The sequence below is a fragment of the Theropithecus gelada genome, chromosome 6 (assembly GCF_003255815.1).
Source record: "Theropithecus gelada isolate Dixy chromosome 6, Tgel_1.0, whole genome shotgun sequence".
NCBI lineage: Eukaryota > Metazoa > Chordata > Mammalia > Primates > Cercopithecidae > Theropithecus > Theropithecus gelada.
In genome coordinates, this window is record NC_037673.1 from 142,500,202 (window position 1) to 142,523,563 (window position 23,362).

The following is a 23,362-nucleotide window of genomic DNA, read 5'->3' on the forward strand; positions in this document are numbered from 1 at the left end:
AGCCGGGTGAGGTAGCAGGCGCCTGTAGTCCCAGCTACTCAGGAGGCTGAGGCAGGAGAATGGCGTAAACCTGGGAGGCGGAGCTTGCAGTGAGCTGAGATCCGGTCACTGCACTCCAGCCTGGGCGACAGAGTGAGACTCCGTCTCAAAAAAAAAAAAAAAGAAAGGATGGCAGTAGAAATCTGGAGGGGAAAATGTTAGCTTCCAAAACTCCAGCAGGGGAGGGGAGGCACAAAACTCACCCCTAGGCGGGGCGCAATGGCTCACGTCTGTAATCCCAGCACTTTGAGAGACTGAGGAGGGTGGATCACCTGAAGTCAGGAGTTCAAGTCCAGCCTGGCCAACATGTTGAAACCCCGTCTCTACTTAAAATGCAAAAATTAGCCAGGTGTGTTGGTGCATGCCTGTAATCCCAGCTACTCAGGAGGCTGAGACAGGAGAATCGCTTGAAGGCGAGATGGTGCCACTGCACTCCAGCCTGGGTGACAGAGCCAAGACTCTGTCTCAGAAAATAAACAAACAAGAAAACTCACCTCTAGATCTGCTTTATATGGCTGGACTGAAATAGCAAATTCAGACAAATGATAAAGTCATCAACAGGGACATGTGTAGAGAAAGAAGAACAGTAGAGACAATAGGGGGAAAATCATTTATTTTTATACCATTTCAGTAAAAACTTAGGAAAAAGCAGTTGTTCTACTCAGACGTTTGGAAGGAGGGTGTTGGGGAGTAAGGAAGAAGAGTTATCTCGCTCTGTCAAACCAGGGTGTCCTTAGTCATTGGCACTGCACAGATTTCATAGACTTGGGAGGTCCTCATCTTGAGTTCGCGGGCCACCTGGCAGATGGAAAAAGGCCAACAGCAGTGCACCGCCAGCCAGTCTTCACACAGCGTGCCCTAGGGCAAGACCAGAGTCTGTTCTGTTGTAGTCACACAGGCTCATTTTTCTTCCCCAGGGACCTGTACAGTATTACCTCCTGGCCCTTCAACCACGACTTCAAAGGTTCACCAACATCCTTAAGCCAATGCCCAGGGACACTAAGTTGTATAAGTGCCAAGCAGCTGAATTGCTAATCAATACCTGCGATTCAGAGCCCTGCCCTTAGGACCTCTGATATGGGCCTTTATAATTGAAACCACTGATTTCTCTATCAACTTCTTGGTTCTTTCTCTTAGGACCTAATATGTATAATTATTTATTTCTTTGGAGGAGGTAATAAGTGCACATGGCCTAAAATTTCAGTGTAAGAAGGGACAGGAAGTAAAAAATAAGTCCCTCTCTCCAGCTGTCCCCAGCCATCCAGTTGCCTGCCTGGAAGTAATCGTTGTTACCAGTGTCTCGTAACCACTTCCAGATAAATTCTATGTCTACAGAAACATACACATATAAAGTCTTTTTAAATAGTTCCATACTTCTGTGCTTTACTTTTTTTTTTCCCACTTAAAAATGTATCAGTCTGAGCCAGGCATGGTGGTTCACACCTGTAATCCCAGCACTTTGGGAGGCCGAAGTGGGCGGATCACTTGAGACTTTGAGAACAGCCTGGCCAACGTGGCAAAACCCCATCCCTACTAAAATAATATGGTATTTTAATTAACTTATACTTCCTGGTAAAGAATAAAATTTTTAAATGTATTTCCTTTCTCAAAGTTTCCCACTAAGGCATGGTGTGTTTCGACATCCTCACCCACCCTTTTTTTTATTTGAACAATCACAGGTTTGGAAGGCATCTAGGTTTTCATACAGATTCAGGTTCACTTATACCTTCAGACACACTTACCTGTATTTTATGTCTCTCTCTGGTGCCAATTCTCAGTGCAAAGGTGGACCCAGGTAACAACGGCCAACAAAGACACTCTCCATAATGCCTGGCGATGTCACACTCAAGACACATAGGACAGAATAGACCACAGAAACCTGTCAATAACCACATCCAAAAAAGCCAAGGTTCTCAGATTTCTTGGAGCAACTTCACATCTCAAAGAATATTTACAACTTTATGCCACCAGTTTAATGCTGCACTGTCTCCCTACTATCAGACACTGAGAATAAATAACCAATTCCCAAAACTCATTGTATGAAAACTGCCATAACTGAGCCACATCAAAATTGCCTTCTTTTGTTAAACCTGATACAATTCTGTTAGCATTGACTATGGTAATTGTTTTGTTCCTGTTAAGAGAAAAAGCATCAAATAATTTTTTTACAGTTGAATCATAACTGTTGCTTCCATTATGTTCATCTATCTAATTTCAATATTTAAAATAAACACGGTATACTCTTGAATAACAGACATCTATTTCTATAAGTGTAATTGAAAGGTCTTTTTATAGTACACTGACTCTGCCTCCTATTCTTATCAGGGCTTTATTCTATTTCTCAGACCAAGTTATTCAAATTTATGTTAGTGTCTTGGAGTCACTGACATCTGCCAGTTTCAATCTGCAAACTATTAGGGGCTTGTTTCCTTGAACATCGACTGGAAACAATTTGTCATTTATTAGTTCACTCATCTTTACTGATATTGTTTTCTACACATTCTGCGTGAACCTTCCAACGCAGGGGTTCTATTCTAAATATGTTTTGGGTCACAGACCATTTTGAGAGTACAATGATAGCTATGAACTCAGTCCACAAGGGAAAAGAAAACTACACGCACATAGACATGCAAAATTGTGCATTCAATTTCACGGAGTTCATGGATTCATTGAAAATTATTAACAGACCACAGGTTAAAAACCCCTGATATACAGTTAAGATGTTATGTCACCTAGCATTGTAAAAGATGACAACTCTGATGAATGCAAATAATTAGGACTGTGAAACCTCAAAAATTCCAAGCTAACCATAATCTCTAAAAATTTTTTAAATAAATATTTTATGGAGTCATAATTTTTATATAAGAAAATGCACAGGCCATACGTGTTCGTTGGATGAGCGTCAACAATCACATATACCCAAGTAACCAAACGTATGGAACATTGCTCTCACCCCAGAGCTCCTGTGTCCCTTTCCAATCAATCCCAACCCTCCCGTTGCCCACTAGAGGCAACCATTGTTCCAATATCTATTCTTATGGATGAGTTTTGCCTCTTCTTGGACTTCACATAAATGAAATCATGTTTGCTTTTGTATCTGACTTCTTTCATTCAACATCATGTTTTTGATGCATCTATGCTATTGTGTGAATGTCTCTTTTTTTAGAGTTGAGTCATATTCCATTGTATCAATATTCCACAAATTGTTTCTCCATTCTCCCATTGATAAACATTTGATTATTTCATTTTTTGCTATTATTAATAAGACTGCTATGAAGACTCATCTGTAAGTGTTTACACAGGCGTATGTTTTTTTTTCATTTGGGTGGGTTCCTGGAAGGGGAATTGCTAGGTTATGGGGTAGATATATGTTTAACTTTACAAGAAATGACAGACAGTTCTCCAAAATATTTGTACCATTTTAGACTCCCATCAGCAATGCGTGAGAGTTCTATTTTGTTTATTTATTTATTTATTTATGTATTGATTGATTTTGAGGCAGGGTGTCACTCTGTCACCCAGGCTGGGGTGCAGTGGCATGATCATGGCTCACTGCAGCCTCAGCCTCCCAGGCTCAAGCGATCCTCTCATCGTCCCATCCCAGCCTCCTGAGTAATTGGGACTACAGGCATGCACCACCACATCCAGTGTATTAATCTGTTCTCGCATTGCTATAAAGAAATACCTGAGAATGGGTACGTTACGAAGAAAGGAGATTTCATTGCCTTACGGTTTCTCAAGCTGTACAGGAAGCATAGCAGCTTCTGCTTCTGGGGAGGCCTCAGGAAACTTACAAACATGGCAGAAGGCTAAGGAGAAGCAGGCATGTCTTACATGGCCAGGGAAAGAGGAAGAGAGCAAAGGGAGAGGTGCTACACATTTTTAAACAACCAGATCTCATAAGAACGTACTCACTATACGGTACCAATGGGGGACGGATCCAACTGTGATTGGATCACAGGGGCAGCTTCTAATGGTTTGGCACCATCCCCCCTTGGTACCATGTAGTAATCTCAGGCCCCATCTCCAACATGGGGGATGACAATCCTATGAGATTTGGTGGGGACACAGATCCAAACCATATCACCTGGCTAACCTTTTTTCTTATTTTTTGTAGAGATGGTGTCTCCGTATGTTGCCTGAACTCCTAGGCTCAAGCAATCCTCCCATTTTGGCTTCCCAAAGTACTGGGATTATAAGCATGAACCACCACTCCTGGCCAAGAGTTCTAATTGCTCCACATCCTCACCAACATTTGCTATTGTCAGTCATTTTTATTTTAGCTACTCTAGTGAGTGTGAAGTAGTCACCATTGTCTTTTAGTGCACCAGACGCAAAGTCTCACATACCATGACACCAGCACACTGAAGAGCTTCCTGACAATGGCCTGCCTCTGGCTACCCCTTGTTCTCCCACAGTGAGCACTTCAAAGTCCCACTCCCAAATTCAGTGACAAAGAGGCAAAAAGCTAGGAATTCTGTATCGTAGACTCTCCAAGCCTCCAGGACTCTGAACTTCAACTTCGAATAGTGGATGAAGTAGCACAAGCATACAAAGGGCATGAGGGGTGGGGGCAGGGAAGGAAGCAGCCTGCCTTTAAAGATCAGAATGTCTATTTCATCTATTTGGGCGTCTCAAGAGAGTCACTAAATCATCCACTGTAGACATCTCTTGGCCCAAAGCAAACTCTGAATTCAGTCTCAAATAAGACTGGGATACTTCACCCTACACTTAAAAAGTAATCTCAGGTAGATCAGCAGGTCCCACCCAGCCTGGATACTTGTATGAACAGCTTAGAGGACAGCAAATGGTCCAGTAAATTTACTGAGAGTACAGAGTACTCACACTGTATGCAACCTTGAATTAGGGGATTTTGAAATCAATGGCACATAAAAATCAATTGACTCTCACTTTATGTGTGGATTACAAAATAGTGTAAATCCCTGTAAATAAAAAAAAATTAATCAAAACATGCTTAATTGTAAAGCTGGCAAACTAAGTGACTAATAAATAGTGTTTACACGATTGCCTCAGCTGCACCACTTTAACTGGCAAAGAGAAGTGCCCACCATTCTCAGTAAGTATTTTGTACAGAAATTGTTTAAGTGCATTTGAACTCTTGCACCATATTTTTATGACTCATATGCTTTTTTTAAAAAAAAACATGCTTTTGTTTTTAGTTTTAATCTTTTTTGTCATATAATCATGTTATCTAAGTGTTCATTAGGGGGTAGTACTAGATGCTGAAAGAAACATACCTCAAATTCAATTACTGTACTTTGAAGCAGAAATCAGATGTGATTTTAAAAAAACACTATGAAGGACAAATTTTTATTATATAATAGCTAATATTTATACAGAGTTCACTATGTACCAAGCCCTGTTAAAATCACTCTGCACATATTAACTCATTTAATCTTTGCAACAATCCTACAGGTACTCTTCAATCCTACAGGTACTCTTCTTATCCCCATTTTACAGATGAGGATACTGAGGCCCAGAAGATTTAAGTAATTTGTCCAAATTCACACAATTTGAAAGGCAGAGGTGAGATTTAACTCAGGTAGTCTGGTTCCAAAGTCTGAACTACTATACATATTGCCTTATGTTCTCATGTTTTATGTATGTATCTATTATGCCACAGTGGTTGTGGATTGGTGTGCTAGACAGTATCCTATCACTACTTTACATTTATTCCTGTGGGGTAGTCTTAAGTCAGGCAACTTCTTTTTTTTGAGATGAAGTCTTCCTCTGTCGTCCAGGTTGGAGTTCAACGGCACAATCTCGGCTCACTGCAACTTCCACCTCCTGGGTTCAAGCAATTCTCCTGCCACAGTCTTCCAAGTAGCTGGGAATACAGGTGCTCGCCACCATGCCCGGCTAATTTTTTATGTTTAGTAGAGACAGGGTTTCGCCACGTTGGCCAGGCTGGTCTCAAACTCCCGACCTCAGGTGATCCGCCCACTTCAGCCTCCTGAAGTGCCGGGATTACAGGCTGAGCCACAGCGCCTGGCCTCAACTTCTTTAAGAAAGATCCTTTCATCAAGTGTTGCTACTCTGTACTGTGAGGAATGCAGTGGGATATGGACACACTGTCAGGTCACACCCCAAGAAGGGATGCACAAAATCAGGATGATGGGATCCTTTGTTCTAAAGACTCTCTAGGAAAAGACTTTGCAACACATATCACAGGCCAAGGATAAGTATCTAGAATATATAAAGAACTCTTGGCCAGACACAGTGGTTCACGCCTGTAATTCTAACACTTTGAGAGGCCGAGGTGGGTGGATCATTTGAGGTCAGGAGTTCAAGACCAGCCTGGCCAACATGGTGAAACCCCATCCCTACGAAAAATACAAAAATTAGCCAGGCAGTAGTGGCGTGCGCCTGTAATCCCAGCTACTCGGGAGGCTGAGGCAGAAGACTCCCTTGAGCTTGAGAGGTGGAGGTTGCCATGAGCCGAGATCGGGCCACTGCACTCCAGTCTGGGCAAGAGAATGAGACCCTGTCTCAAAAAAGAAGAAAAAAAAAAACCTACTTCTGCACATCACCATATAGAAGATTAAACAAAAGAAGAAAATGGGCATAGGACATGGGTAGGTAACTCACTGAAAAGCAAATACAAATTGCCAATAATGAAGGCAAAAGGTTGCTCAATGTCATTGAAAATGAATACTAAGACATCCAGAAACCACTTATTATCCATGATAATGCCAATTTTAAAAAATTTGTCAGGCCGGGGGCAGTAACTCACGCCTGTAATCCCAGCACTTTGGATGGTCAAGGAGGGCAGATCACCTGAGGTCAGGAGTTCAAGACCAGCCTGCCCAACATGGCAAAACCCTGTCTCTACTAAAAATACAAAAAATTAGCCGGGCGTGGTGGCAGGTGCCTGTAATCCCAGCTACTCAGGAGGCTGATGCAGGAGAATTGCTTGAACCCAGGGGCGGAGGTTGCAGTGAGCCGAGATCGCACCACTGCACTCCAGCCTGAGCAGCAAGAACGAAACTCTGTCTCAAAAAAGAAAAAAATTGTTAATATGATATATTGTGGGGAGTCATGAAGAAATAGGCACTCCACACACAGATGGAAGTAGAAATTAGCACAGTCACTTTGGAAGGCATTTTTGCTGAATCTATGAAAATGTTACATCCTCTAGGACCCAGTGATTCCACTTATCAGTGTCCACCCTGGACCAATGCTTATACATGCTCACAAAGAGGCAGGTACAACAGGTACAAGAAAAGTCACTGCAGCATTACTTGTAACTTTAAATTTAAAACAACATGAATGTATATTAATAGACTGAAGTACAAATAAACTATAACGGTACAACAATACATACTGTGGAATACAAAAGATCAATTAAGAACCAACAGAGTGCCGGGCACGGTGGCTCACGCCTGTAATCCCAGCACTTTGGGAGGCCAAGGTGGGCGGATCACGAGGTCAGGAGATTGAGACCATCCTGGCTAACACGGTGAAACCCCGTCTCTACTGAAAATGCAAAAAAATAGCCGGGCGTGGTGGTGGGCACCTGTAGTCCCAGCTACTTGGGAGGCTGAGGCAGGAGAATGGCGTGAACCCGGGAGGCAGCGTTTGCAGTGAGCCGGGATCGTGCCACTGCACTCCAGCCTGGGCAACTGAAAAAAAAAAAAAAAAAGAACCAACAGAGTTAAATCTCTAAGACAAATTTTGAGTTTAAAAAAATCAAACTGCATAATGATATGCACAGCAGAATACATAATACCATTTACATTATAAATATAGAGAAATATAGAGAAAAAGATCAGGAAGGAAACTCTCTAAGATTTCAACACTTTGGGAGGCCAAGGCAGGAGGATCACTTGAGGCCAGGAGTTTGAGACCAGCCTGGGAAACATAACAAGACTCCATCTCTAGAAAAAAAAAAAAAATTAAAAATTAAAAATTAGCCAGGCATAGTGGCACACACCTGTAGTCCTAGTCACTCTAGAGGTTGAGGCAAGAGGATCACTTGAACCCAGGAGTCCAAGGTTATAATGAGCTGTAATTATGCCACTGTACTCCAGCCTGGGCAATAAGCAACACCCTACCTCTATAAATAAATAAATAAAATTAAAAGAAGGGACATGCTTCCCTTTTCTGTAATGTTTCGTTTTTTGCAAGGTAAATGTATTCATTTGTTACTAGCAAAAAAGAAAAAAATTGTTTTTGTCTTTTTTTTTTAAGGAGCTCAGGTTCAAAAGGGGTAAATTTAGCTTCTTCCTCTTACACCTAAAGGCCTGGTGGTTATGTAAGCACCCACAGTATAAATGATCCAGGCCTGTTCTCTGAGATGGGCTCCACCCACATGTGTGGAATATTGCTCATTATTCATCCTTCTAACTCATAGGAAAGTCAAGAGAAAGAAAAGAAACCTACACAAAACCAGAGTGTGGAGCCCCAGAGAGTAAAAGTGGGAAAGGTGGGTGGAAATTTCAGCGAGGCACATTTCAGATCAATTATTGCAAAAGAGGCAGAACTTTCTAACAATGAGATGCTCAGAAAAGAAATGGGTCATATTCATACACTGCTGGTGGGAGTGTAAATTAGTACAACTTCCAAATGGAAAGTCATTTGGCAACGTCTATCAACATTTAAAATAGCACATACTAGGCCAGGCGCAGTGGCTCAAGCCTGTAATACCAGCACTTTGGGAGGCCGAGACGGGCAGATCACGAGGTCAGGAAATCGAGACCATCCTGGCTAACACGGTGAAACCCCGTCTCTACTAAAAAATACAAAAAACTAGCCGGGCACGGTGGCAGGCGCCTATAGTCCCAGCTACTCAGGAGGCTGAGGCAGGAGAATGGCGGGGACCCGGGAGGCGGAGCTTGCAGTGAGCTGAGATCCGGCCACTGCACTCCAGCCTGGGCGACAGAGCGAGACTCCGTCTCAAAAAAAAAAAAAAAAAAAAAATTGCACATACTATTTGACCAGCAGGTTTACTCTTTAGTGGTTATCCAACAGACATACTCACACACATGCAAAATGACATCCGTGCAGTGATAGTCATATAGCATTGGTTTGAATGGCAAAGTCTGGAAACCACATAAAGGTCCATCAATGGAGATTTTCAGATAAATAAGCTATGGTACATTCATACAATGGAATCTCTGCAGGTTTTTTTTTTTTTTCCAGACAGAATCTCGCTCTGTCACCCAGACTGGAGTGCAGTGGCACAATCTCAGCTCACTGCAACCTGCGCCTCCTGGGTTCAAGCAATTCTCCTGCCTCAGCCTCCCAGGTAGCTGGGATTACAGAAGCCCGCCACAAATCCTGGCTAATTTTTGTATTTTTAGTAGAGACAGGGTTTCACCATATTGGCCAGGTTGGTCTCAAACTCCTGACCTTGTGATCTGCCTGCCTCGGCCTCCCAAAGTGCTGGGATTACAGCACTTGGCCGAGTCACAGCGCCTAGCTGAATCTTTGCCGAATTTTAAGAAATTAGCTCCAGATATGTTGATATGGTCTGATCACCTAGATATGTTTTTCTTCTTTTATACTTCTTTCAGAAGAATGTGATGTGAGATATATTATTAAATTAAAATAAGCCAAAGGTGCTAGACAGTATGTGTTTACAGTGCTACCACTTGTATAAATTATACACACACACACAAGCAAAACATCTAGAAGGACAGATACCAAAATATTAACAATATTTATCTCCAAGAGCTGGGATTACAGGATGCTGTTTATTTCCTTTATAGTTTTTTGCGTTTTTCTTTTTTATAATGATTATATAATACTTTTATAATTAAACATCTATTTTAACTTTTTAGATTTTTATATCTGTATAAGTATATAGACTATATCTGGACTCAAGTAAAGGTGTTTGACTCTGGAGAGAAAAACCAGGTGGATAGAGCGCAAGGATGGAGTACTACTTGCTTTTCATATATGAAAAAGGTAGGTACTTTTGAATTCTGCATTATGTGCATGGCAGTCTATTCAAAATAATTTTTTAAAGTGGTGAACTTGGCCCAAAGAAAATGAGCCCTCCTCCCTGGAAGTGCTCAGAAAGTCAAGGCTGTCAGGTCTTGGCATGTTGCAGAGGGGATTTAGGCAAACAGATGGGGGACCAGACAAGCTGACTCGCAAGATCCCTTCTAACTCTGAGGCTCTATGAGTTTTTCAATTAAATACGACAAAGAAGCAAGTGAGAATACAAGTTAAAATTCATTTACGTGTTACTCAGCAAATATGTTTAAGTGTCTCCTATGGTCTAAGTGCTCTGCTGGGCATCAGAGCATTGAACAAGAAAACTGTGGTCCCTGCTTTCAGGGAGTCTACAGGTTACGTGAGATGCGGTGTGAAGACACAAATCCCAGTCCAACATCTTCTCATGACTCCTTCCTTTTCCAGAAAACCAGGGAAAATTCTGGTTTGCTTTCTTCTTCCCACCTTGGGTATCTGATAATTCCTACTACACATCAGTCTCTTTACTGCCTGGTGCTTACAATGCTCGCTACAGGGAAGCTGTTTGAGTGGCTGATTCTTTCCTATCTTTCAGGTAACAGCTTAAGTCAGCTCCTCAGAGAGGCTGTCCTTTACCCCATTCTCCTGTAATTGCCTTTCATAACACTCTGTTAAATTTCTTCATGGCATTTCTCACAACTGCAATTGTTTTGTTCACAGATTTTTGCTGTTGTTGTTTTGTTTGTTTTGTTTTGAGACAGTTTCGCTCTGTCGCCCAGGCTGGAGTGCAGTCACACAATCTTAGCTCACTGCAACCTCTGCCTCCCGGGTTCAAGAGATTCTCCTGCCTCAGCCTCCCATGTAGCTAGGATTACAGGCATGTACCACCACGCCCAGCTAATTTTGTATTTTTAGTAGAGATGGGGTTTCACCATGTTGGCTATGGTTGGTCTCGAACTCCTGACCTCAGGTAATCTGCCCGCGTTGGCCTCCCAAAGTGCTGGGATTATAGGTGGGAAGCCACCGTGCCCGGCCTATAGATTTGTTTATTATCCATCTCCTCTAAGACACTGTCTCTGACCTATTCACTAATATGTCTGTATCACCCACCTTGTGCCTATACATGGGAAGAAACTCAGTAAACATGGTTGAATCATGAGCTGAATTAGGAGTTGATTACACCTTCCGCATAAACCTTCTCTGAGGCCATATCACAAACACTCCCAAAGCTGGACTGCCCAGTCTTTTACTCACAATGCCACTTAGCAGCCACTTATTTCACTTCAGTTTAATCTTCACATCTGAGCTCTCAGCTACCCTATCTTCAAAGGACACAGAGACACCCATTTGCTAATCCCAGTGCAGTGTGAATTCAGATGAAAACACAGAGGTGGGAAGAAGGAGGCACTTAAAATACGTAATTACAATAAAATGAAGAAGCAAAATGTCAAAAAGAAATGGAAATCACTGCTGTTCATAATGTACCCTTTGCTTAATGGATGACAAATTGTAGCAATAATTCTCAGCAATTGAAGGAAAAATGTCCCAGGATGGGAATCTGGCATGGAACAGTCATGAGAAGATCTCCCTTTGTTCCCAAGTCTGTCAAAACGATGTACACAGTGATTTACTCGAAATAAAACTTTGTGGACAAAACAATCCCCAGTTAAAAGTCTTTCTGAATAAGGAGGGGAAGAAATCGAAGACTTGTAGCACTCACACTCCAGCAGCATCCTCGGCATTACAGTGCAGATAATGAGTGTACACAGTAATATATTACCTTTAGGTTTTCTTCTAAGACAATTAACTTTAAAACACTACGAGCAGTCACAACATGGAAGCACAACTAGGGAACAAAAATTACGACACAATATTGGAAATCACCTTGAACCCTATCCATGGCCTTTCCTTCGTGCCAATTGTAAAGAATATTGTATTTCTCCACATATCCTTTCTTCTCCCCTTCTCACTAGAATGGGCTCTCAAGTGGACAACCAGGGAATCCTCAGGAAGTGTGGTTGGTGTTCCTGAGCGTTGATGCGGGTTGAGAGCAGAGGTGAACAGTGAAGAATGCTTGAGGCAAACAGTATGGCTGAGAAGTGAGAACTCCTTGACCAGCTTTTCTAGGTGCTCTTAGAATTATGTAGAAATCATTCTGCAGCATCTTATAGAAACCTTCTGACTCATCCACTCTTTGCTCTCAACAAATGCTGAAGGATAATTTTTTTAAATAACAGTAATATTAATAGCTAAGATTTACTAAGGGCATTGTAATGATATTTTTTTGAATTTTCCTGGTAGCTGCACCCCAATAGTAAATTTAGGAAATTATCCCTTCCTTATTGTGAACCATTTGGTAGGACTATCATTCAGAGAACCCTGGCCTGGTCAAGAAGTAGGCACATGATCCAAGCTGAGCAAATTGAGCTGCTTCCACTGAAACATCAATTCTCAGATGGGGATGACACAAAGATAAAAACATTTAAAGCTGATCGGACTGTCAGCTAGCACCTGATAACAATGCGTCTTGTCCCTTTCTGGGCTTGGCTTTTAGCTGGCTCACTGATTCTATGAGCTATCCTATGGCCTTCTAATGAAATTCGATGTTGGCTTATATATTCATTTCCTAGGGCTGCCGTAGCAAAATACCACAAACTGGTTGGCTTAAAACAACAGGAATTATTCTCTCATGGGAGAATTCTGGAGGTTAGAGGTGTGAAACCAAAGTGTTGGCAGAGTTCGCTCCTTTTGGGGTGTCCGAGGGAAAATCTGTTCCCTGTTTCTTTCCTGGCTTCTGGGGGTTGCTGGCAATTGCTGGAGCTCTTTGGCTTGCAGATGTGTCACTCCAGTCTCTGCCTCTGTCTTCACATGGCCTTCTTCTTTGTGTGTCCGTGTCCAAATCTCTCTCTTCGTATAAATAAGGATTGACTTTAATTCAACTACATTGTAAACACTCTATTTCCAAATAAAGTCACATTCAGAGGTTCCAAGTGAACATGCATTTCAAGGTGACACTACTCAACCTAGTACAGCTTGCAACCCTAAATCCCTGACTGATCCAGTTACGCCTAAAACCAGTGTTAAGAGTGGGTTCTATACATGATCTGTTTTCATCTTTACAGTAACCCTTGAGGTAGGCACCTTTGTTATCTTCATTTTAGAGGTGGAAAAATGAAGACCCAAAGGACTTGTTCAACGTTACATGGCCAGTAAGAGCCAGAGTTAGGATTCAAGGTGTGTATATGATACGAAGCTGTTCTCCTAACCACTACACCATAGTCCAGGCTTTGCCCTAGTTACAAGTGCACTGAAGTTCCCCCAACCGCCAACCATAATCTATGAAAGAAAATGGTCCACTTATTACTCTGGGACCAGATCTGCACATTTGTGCATGGCTACTCTATGCTCTCTGTACCTTAGTACTGGGTGACTACCAAAGTCATGAAAAGAGCAGAGAATCAGGAAGAATTCTGAGAGAACCAGAGAACAGCTTCCATAATTGTCTGGTCAGAAATCCATATGGGTAGCAGTGACAGGAAGAGACTTGCCAAGCTGTGGGTCACAGGGAAGATTCAGCTGAATGAGTACTTACTCAGAGTTCTCTGGTTGGTATGTCCTGTGAGGCTTTAGTACAAATTCAGATCTTCCCAGAAGGCTGCTATATCCTTCAAAAATATTTTACCCGGAGTCTGTTGGATTTTGAACTTAAGAGACTGACCCTCAGCCATCACACATACCCTCCCTCCTCCCAGAGAGAAGCTGTGATCCAATTGCTCCCTAGGGCAAGACCATCAGGTCCTGGAAGGGGATCCTGACATGTGGTACCAAAGATGGGTCAGAATGTCCTAAGGTAAAAATAGAATTGATGAGCTTTGAACTCTAAGCCCAGGGGGGGCTCATGTAGCCAAAAGACAGTGTTATTTGCCCCTCTTTAGAGCTGAAAAGTGTCTAACCAGTGTCTGAAAGGATTTCAGTCAAGGAAGGGAGTTTCTTTTTGTGATTGTTCTTGTTGATCTGAGTACTACGTATTCTTCCAAGACAACTGAAAAAAGAAAAGCAAAAAGGAAATAAACATTATCCATTAACCTACCATCTGGAGACATCTGCTATAAATATTTGTATTTGTATTTTTCCAGACATTTAAAAAATGTTTTCCTCTCTCCAAAAAAAATGGTATCTACTGTGCACAGGTTTGCAATGTGTTTCTTTAACTTAAAAATGTATCCAAATCATCTTTTCATCTCATTAAATATTATTCTACAATATGACTTTTCGTGGCTGTATAATAATTCATTGTGTGGATTCCTCTTGTCGGACATTTAAGTTGTTCCAGGTTTCTGCTGTAATAACTAATGCTGCAAAATTTAATGTTCCTGCTAAATCTTTGCACATGATTTATTTCCTTAGACTCCTAAAAATGTAATTACTGGGTCAAAAGCTGTGCAACAGCTGAAGTTCTTTCTATATGGATTGCTAAACCATCCCCCAGAAGAGTTGTACCAATTTACACTCCCACCAGCACTGGATAAGAAAGCTCATTTTATGCACTTTGCCAGCAGTGGAGTCTGTCATTTAGAAATCTTTGAAGGCACCACTTATTCTATAAAAGCATCCATATCTCTGAAAAGCAAGATTTTTCCAGACAAGGAGTACGTTTGAGTCACTGAACGATTAGTCCAGTTATTCTGAAACCATTTAATTTCTTTCCTTGTGCCTGCTGTGGCTTTTCCACTCACTGATGTCTTGGAAAAGAAAATTGTAAGGAGGAACTTAAATGAGGAGGAAAAACGTACAAATTCTGCTATCTCTGCAGACACTGAAGAGACCGGTGCTCCAGCCCCCGCCAGTCTGGACAATTGCTGTGATTGTCGTCCTGCCACTGGCTCCCCGAACAGGCTGCTTCACCACAGCACTGGCTGGTACATGGGCCCTGGAGAGTCAAGGATGATGATTAACTTGGAAACAAAGGTGTTTCAGAACAATAACCATTAAGCCAAGTCAGAACCATAAAGAAGAGATAGGGACCCAATGATGCCAAGAGGCTCATAATTCATAGCCCAGATAGACCCTGCCATCTCCCTCCCTTCTCCTCCTCCATCATACCTTCTCTTCTGGCTTTTTGCCTCATCTCTATTAATAGAATTATTGTTCTAAATCCTGACATGCAAATTCAAGCTCAGTGTCCAGTCTACTTCCTCAGTGTTTCAAATAGTTAAATTCACAAATGTGGAATCGAGGCCTCAGTTCAAATCCCAGCATTCCTGGAGGCTTGACCTTGGTTAAGCGACTTTACCTCTCTGCTTTCCATTGATTTTGATGAAAAAACTACCTCATGAGATTATTGTGTCTATTGAAGGATATCTGATTCATTTACTGTGCCCAGGGGATGTGTGACAAAGTAACTCTGAGTGAGCTGCATCTCAAGGATTTTTAACCTTTCCTGAAGGGATACTGAGAAGGAACTGAACTGAGTGGGCAGACTGAAACCTGGACTAGGCTGTTGAAGTTGACATGGGTATCATTTAAGTGAATAACCCAGACTTCAGAATATGTCTTGATATCAAATTACTGTATGATTGACCTAGTGGTACCACAAAGTATACTTTGGGTTGATTTTCCCAGAAAGGAATGAATATTCCTATTGTCAATCATTCTGAATTAGAAAATGAAAACCTGGTGGCTGGGCTTCAAAAGTGAGGTAAGGAAAAACTTCTCTTTCTGGGGCTGAAAATCAGTTTTGCCTGAACTTCAACCAAGGGCATGTCTGGACTGATTTCCATAGTGAAGGGTAAATCGCACCTGGCCTCATAGAAGGGGTGGGTCAAGAGTGGGGTAGAAGGGCCCTAGAATGTCTGAGCCTGTGCAGTGTGGTAATTATTCTGTTTTGTGCTTCTCTTTCGGCAAACCTCATTAAGAGTTTGCACCTGATTTCTGATGTGCTAAGAAGAATTAAAGAAAGAGCCTGCCTCATAGTTGAGACAAAATAAGAGATAGCAGCATTTCTTCCTATAACAGTTGTTGCAGTAGGGTGCGATGGCTTATGCCTGTAATCCCAGCACTTTGGTAGCCAGAGGCGGGCGGATCACAAGGTCAGAAGTTCAAGACCACCTGACCAACATGGTGAAACCCCATCTCTACTAAAAATACAAAAATTAGCCGGGCATGGTGGTGTGCACTTGAAATCCCAGCTACTCAGGAGGCTGAGGCAGGAGAATTTCGTGAACCCAGGAGGCGGAGGTTGCAGTGAGCTGAGATCACGCCACTGCACCCCAGCCTGGGCGACAGAGCAAGACTCCGTCTCAAAAAAAAAAAAAAAAAAACAGTTGTTGCAGTAATAGTCACCAAAGTTCAGCACCTGGGACACATGGCCTGGAGGCCAAAGCAGAACGCTCCTAACTACCCTTAAGACAACACCCTGGGGGCATCTTCGAAACAGCTGTGGAGCCCATTACCTCAGATTTCTGGCAATACAGCCAATGGAATTTCATGGTATTATAGTATAAGTTACACTGTGGATCTTATTAAGATCCACATCTCTTTTTCATCCCATCAATACTGATCATGTCCACACCTTCCCAAAGATGACAGCACATTAGCTTGTTAAAAAAAAGAAATTCCCAAGCCTTCCCTCAGACCAACTGCACAGATTTCCAAGAATGAGGTACAGAAATCAATATAAAACAAGGCTTTCAGGTAATTTTTAAGCATTCATGCCATTCTGAAACCTGATACCAGTAGATTTGGACACTAGTAGTGGTGACTGCAGTGGTCTCCCACTAGCTAGGTGGTGATGTCAATGCAAGAGAGATGGCAAAAAGTAAAAAAAAAAAAGAAGAAGAGAATACGATGTAGGGATGTTTGGAACATATTCAGTCTAAATGTCAGTGAGAATCAAGACAATACTTAACAAAGGCCTGGAAATGATGTACCAGAGCTTGGAAGAGAGGTTAGGTTGGAAGTGACCTGTCTAGAAGTGTGAAGTGGAACTATGAAATACCCCCAGCCCTTTTATCCATTAAGCATTGTAGACAGTTCTCACGGTCTGACAAGCTTTTCAAGAAACTACCGTGGAAAAAAAATTAGCTTCAAAATATAAAAACTGCAAATAAATTAATGCTCAATTAAACACAAAAACCTAGCATTATGTCAATTTTATTAATTGCCAAATTTAGAATATACAAATATTTAACATTTTGAAAACAATTTATAAGTTCTCATTTCGCAAAAATTCCCAAATATGAATGGTTGCAAAGCAGCAACTAGTCATAAATAAATGAGTTATTCATAGTCAAACAATCTCAAAAACAAAATTATAAAAATTCTTTCAAGTATTGTACAGAAAAATATATATATATGTGGATATAACAAATGTATGAGTACATTTTAATATGTTTGTTATGATGTAAGTTAGGGCCCATTTCTGCAGACTGCATTGCATTCCCCAAAATGCATGTATGTTGAAGTTCTAGCCCCCAGTGTGAATGCATTTGGAGACACGGCACTTAGGAAGTAATGAAAGTTAAGGGAAGTTGTAGGGGTGAGATCCTGATTCAGTAAGTTTGGTGGCCTTAGGCCAGGCACAGTGGCTCACGCCTATAATCCCAGCACTTTGGGGGGCTAAGGCAGGTGGATTGCTTGAGCTCAGGAGCTCGAGACCAGCCTGAGCAACATGGTGAAACCCTATCTCTACTAAAAATACAAAAAGTTAGCCAGGCATGGTGGCATGCACCTGTGGTCCCAGCTACTTGGGAGGCTGAGGTAGGAGGATTTCTTGACCCTGAGAGGAAGAGGGTGCAATGAGCCGAGATTGCACCACTGCATTCCAGTCTAAGCAACAGAGCAAGACCCGGTCTCAAAAAAAAAAAAGAAAGTGGCCTTAAGAGAGATTGCTGTCTCTTTACATGCATGTACAGAGGAAAGGCCACATGAGCACACTGCAAACCAGGAAGAAAGTTCTCACCAGAGTTCAGTTGTGCTGGCACTCTAATCTCGGACTTCCATTCTCCAGAACTGTGAGAAAATTATTTCTTTTGTTTAAGCCACACAGCCTATGGTATTTTGCTACCTCAACCGAAATAGACTAAGACATCTATGCTGATTTGAATTGGCCCTGAAGAAACTACTTTTATATGTCTTTTTTTTTTTTTTTGAGACGGGGTCTCCCTTTGTCCCCCCAGGCTGGAGTGCAGGGGCGCGTTCTCGGCTCACTGCAAGCTCCGCCTCCCGGGTTTACGCCATTCTCCTGCCTCAGCCTCCGAGTAGCTGGGACTACAGGCGCCCGCCACCACGCCCGGCTAGTTTTTTGTATTTTTAGTAGAGTCGGGGTTTCACCATGTTAGCCAGGATGGTCTCGATCTCCTGACCTCGTGATCCACCCGCCTCGGCCTCCCAAAGTGCTGGGATTACAGGGTTGAGCCACCGCGCCCGGCCTTTTATATGTCTTATTTCCTCTCCCTCCATATGGCTCCCTGAGGTTGGGGGCATATGCTGTTCCTCCCTGTATACCCAGTATCCCGCACACTACCCTGAAACCTCATGGATACATGGTAAGTATTTGTTGAATTGGACCAAATAGATTCGCTTGTCTCTTCTGTTATATTTGAGTCCTCCTCAAGGCTAGCTACAAATTTATGTGAACTTTACTGTGTTTCATTCTCTAGTAAAGCCACAGGTCTTGGGCATGAATTGATGAAATACAAGCAGAACGTAGCCTAAAATTTAGCTTTCTGCATGCCTCCATACAAAGGCATTTACCTTTCAATGTGATGGCCACAAGTTGGTGCTTCCATCATTAGGCTAAGAGCTTCAATCATCTTTTAGTAGAGGGATTTCTTAGGGCTAAATGCATGGATTAGGAATGAACCATTTATAGCTTGCAGCCTTAGAACAGAATTTTTTGCTTCTAACTCAGTATTATGTGTGTGACACCATTTATTATAGCAAGGAAGACTGTGTTCTATCCATTCCAAATCAAATAACTAAGAGGACAGCTTTTCCTTAGTGGAAAAAAAAAAAAATGGTTTTTTTCTGTGTTTACCTTTTGTGTGTGTGTGTGTGTGTGTGTGTGTGTGTGTGTGTTCTTTTTTTGAAACAGGGTCTTGCTCTGTCACCCAGGCTGGAGTTCAGCGGCATGATTATGGCTCTCTGCAACCTCGAACTCCTGAGTTCAAGAGATCTTCCTGCCTCAGCCTCTCAACTAGCTGGGACCACAGGCACATGCCACCATCCCCAGCTAATTTTTTTTAATGTTTTGTAGAGATGAGGGTCTTGCTTTATTGTCTAGGCTGTTTGTCTAATTTTGAACTCAAGGATAAATATATTATTTATTTCCTTAATACCGAGTCTTCGGTTATTTTTATATTAAAATGTTTGAATTGACATACATTGGCTAAGACATTTCAGTTCAAAATGATTGCTCACGTGTTGTGATTAAAATAACAACCATAGCTACCTTTCACTGAGTATCTTCCATGTACCAGGAACTCAGTAGTTCATTAAGAACTGAAAGATTATTCAGGGGCTGCTACAGGTATCAGACTCAAGTAGTTTTTGTAGCTTCCTAGACAGATTTTCTATATTCTACACTCAGGGAATCTTATGCTACCATGAAGAACAGGAATGAGTATGCAAACAGTGGATGAAGCTTATGGCCACAAAGCTCTGCTAAACCAGAGAAGATGCTCATTTACCTATCAAATTTCACAAGTTCTTCATCTAGTAGAAAGAGCAAAGATTTTAATTTCAGACACAAAAAAGTTCAAATAGTTACATTCTAGTTGTTTGACCTTAGAAAACACAACTTGTCACAACCCTCAGCTCTGGTCTCCTCCTCCATAAAATTGGATTTAAAATATCCTAGCTCCTCAGTTGCCAGAGTATTAGACAAGATCATGTACCTGACACGTAGTAGGCATGAAGTTGATGGCCACTGTTATTATTCTAACTTCAGGATCTTGTGTATGCTCTAGGGCACTCTGTATACTTTTCTCAGAAACAAAGGAAGGAGAAAGGAAAGCTGGACCAGGTTTTCCGTTGTCATATGTGCTACCCAAATGCCTTAAGATTCAGAGTGATGGCCAGGCATGGTGGTGCACACCTAAAATCCCAGCTACAAGGGAGACTGAGGTGAGAGGATTGCTTAAACCCATGAGCAAGATCCATCTCTTTTTTCTTTTTCTGAGACAGTGTTTCACTCTTTCGCCCAGGCTGGAGTGCCATGGTGCAATCTGGGCTCACTGCAATCTCCACCTCCAGGGTTCAATCGATTCCCCTGCCTCAGCCTCCCTAGTAGCTGGGATTACAGGCATGCACCACCACACCAGCTAATTTTGTATTTTTAGTAAAGACGGGGTTTCACCACGTTGGCCAGGCTGGTCTCAAACTCCTGATCTCAGGTGATCTGCCCACCTCGGCCTCCCAAAGTGCTAAGATTACAGGTTATGAGCCACTGCGCCTGGCCTCAGACCCCATCTCTTAAAAAAAAAAAAAAAAAAAAAAGATTCAGTCAGGGTAACCAATCATTCCAGTTGGCCCAGGACCAAGGGTTTTCCCAGGATAGGGAACTTTTAGTGCTAAAACCAGTACAGTTCCAGGCAAACCAAGATGGTTGGTGACCCTAACCCTCAGAAGCTGAGGGAGGCTTTAACTCAGGAGGTAGGAGGCTAACTCCTGCTAAAGTTTGATAGATGAGATACATACTTTTCCCCCTTTTTGACTTCACTCAATTCCTCTTCCTCTTCTAGCACAAGCCCTACCACCTCTCCCACATGCCTGGTCCTTCGGCCTTGATGTTTCATGTCACTCTTCCGTAATCACACCTGGAAGTACTGAGAAATCATTTTGCCTTGCACCTAGGCCTCCTTGAATATTTCCAATTCAGCTGAAGCCAAAACCCTTGAGTTTTTACTTCAAACGGGTAGAAATGATTGGCAGTCTCTAAAAATAAAGTTCTGCTTGGTCAGGGTTCCACATTTTAAGTTAAGAATAAATAAATACCATTTCACCCAAGCCAGCCCTTTTCTTGTCACCAGCCAAGAAAGGCCAGAAGGAACAAATCAGGTGCCCTTTTTCAAGTTTACATGGAGAAAAGATATCAACCACTTTCTTCCCAAGCCCAGTTTTCTTTTCCCTGGCTCCTTGTAAGCAGAGGTTGATTTGATAGACCAACTAAAGAGCAAAAGCTAGGGGAAAAATTCATCCTATTCCCTACCTCAAGCTGGAAATAAAATATTGTTCATCTTCAGATGACATACATGACAACAGAGGTGAGTGTATATTGAGTAAGGAAAGATCCTCAGGAGACTTGAAGAAGTTACTTCCAAACCAATTCATAGTGAGAAGTGTTTTCTTGTCGCTTGGGCTATCCTTTTTCCCTTCGGCAATAAGCTGGCTTCTAAACTTAGGATTAGTCCAAAGTGAAACATCTCTTGAAAGAATGTTCCCTTAATATTCTGGAACCTGAGGTCATAGCAGTGTAACTGACAGACATCTTTTTTCTTAAAAGACAGGTATACACCTAACTGTGGACACATTCATCTTACTAATCTATAGGGAGATACTGCTGGATTATAGAGTAAGTAGAAAAAGAAAAAGACTTATCTTTGGTGGAAAACTCTTTGTTTTAAGAGATGCCTCTAGTAAACATTTATCTAGCTAAGTGCCACTTGACTGTTCCTTGGAAGATTCCGAAGGCTGCAGATTTCTGCCATGCCATGTGACTGAGAAGCAGCAGGGACCTCTCTTCATCCCCAGAACTGCTGGTCCAATTTAGCAAAATAATGCAAGTCCCACAGCCAATCCAAAAGTGGAGCAAAAAAACGTCTTTCAGGGAAGGTATTGTATTTGAATCCAACTTATGAAAGGTGGTCTCCTCAAGTTTGAGCTATGGTAGATTGCCACAAGCCTCAAAGCCTTTTCAGAACTTCTAGAAATTCTCTGCTCTTCCATTAACTTCATTGGTAATGCCAGGAAAGTGGTGTTTCTTCTTTCCTACCCAGTCCATATGGAATCTAGTAACCAAAGCAGAGCTTGCCTGGTGATGTCCTCACAACACCTCTGAATCATGCTTCTAGAACATGTCTTATGGATGTGTGGACCCTAGAAACATTGGGAAATATCCTAAGACAAAAAATTAGGCAAAATTTCACGTTGAGGAAAGGCATCTGCAATCATAATTCGACATTACATTAGAAAGACATCAGGAGGATACTGCCAATTATACCACATATTCTTTTCATCAGACCCATAGAGAATGGTTGTTTAGGGTTCTGAACTTCAAAGCATTTACTTGAACCAGTTTGTTAGGAAAAGCCTATAATACCTTCCAAATCAAGATTCCTCACAAGAAACAGTTTCATAACTGCCTTCAATCAAGGGAGACCAGCCTGGGCAACTTTCATTGTCTTCTTAACTGTAAGGATGCACCCTATATTAAGGACAGGTATGTTTTTTCTGCTTACTACTCTATTCCAAGTGCTTACCAAAGTCTCTGGCACATAAAAAGCTCTCAATAATTTGTTGAATAAATGTGCCCTACATGAAAATTCAGGTTTATAAAAATAACAGACATTAAGAGGTGATACTAGCTTTGCAAAAAAAAAAAAAAAAGATTTACAGTAAGATTCCTTTGAAGAATAAACCACCATTGTACATGTAAGCTATGACTCCATATTTTTACATTTCATTTGCACCCAACTTTTCTAATCAAATGTCTATTGTATGAAGTGACTAATCCACATGCTACACAGCTTTTTCACTTAAAAATAAAATGAAAAGAATAAAAAAGGCATGTGCTTTACAAAAGAATGCCAAATATTTATGAAAAAGAAATAATAGCATTAGAATATCACCATTTCCCAACATAACAATTTACCAGGAAGGAACTTCAGAAGCATTAAAACCGTTAGATAAAAAAGATTGAGAACTGAATATTCTCAAGGTGCCAAAATATAACTATTCCACATATTTCTAATTGCAAAATAGAAAATGTACCTTAACTATGAAAAGTTCCAGAAGTACTCAAAATGTATGTTTACATTGGAAAGTTCTGAAAGTGTAAAAAAAAAAAAAAAAAGTACCCTTACAATAAAAGCTCTGGGTGTGATTTTAACAAATACGCCTTTACATCAGAAGGTCCTAGAAGTGATCAAAATGTATCTTTAACATTACCCTTCACCCTTCCTCCATGATTGTAGGTTCCTGAGGCCTCCCCAGCCATGCCTCTTGTATAGCCTGTGGAGAAGAGTCAATTAAAACTCTTCTTTAAATAAATTACCCAGTCTCAGAGGTAGTTTTTTATAGCAATATAAAAACATACTAGGCCAGACGCAGTGGCTCACACCTGTAATCCCAGCACTTTGGGAGGCTGAGGCGGGCAGATCATCTG

The 23,362-nt window shown here is 41.6% G+C and overlaps 1 protein-coding gene across 1 annotated transcript; it reads right to left on the minus strand.

Moving 5' to 3' along the window:
- Positions 1 to 635: 635 nt before the first annotated feature.
- On the minus strand, positions 636 to 21,408 carry PLAC8L1 (PLAC8 like 1). Its single transcript, XM_025388863.1, has 4 exons — positions 21,188 to 21,408; positions 14,772 to 14,908; positions 1,782 to 1,918; positions 636 to 897 (listed from the first exon to the last, which is right to left on the minus strand). The coding sequence occupies exons 1-4, from the start codon at positions 21,307 to 21,309 to the stop codon at positions 757 to 759; spliced, it is 537 nt and encodes a 178-aa protein (XP_025244648.1). The 5' UTR covers positions 21,310 to 21,408; the 3' UTR covers positions 636 to 756.
- Between the last annotated feature and the right edge of the window lie 1,954 nt (positions 21,409 to 23,362).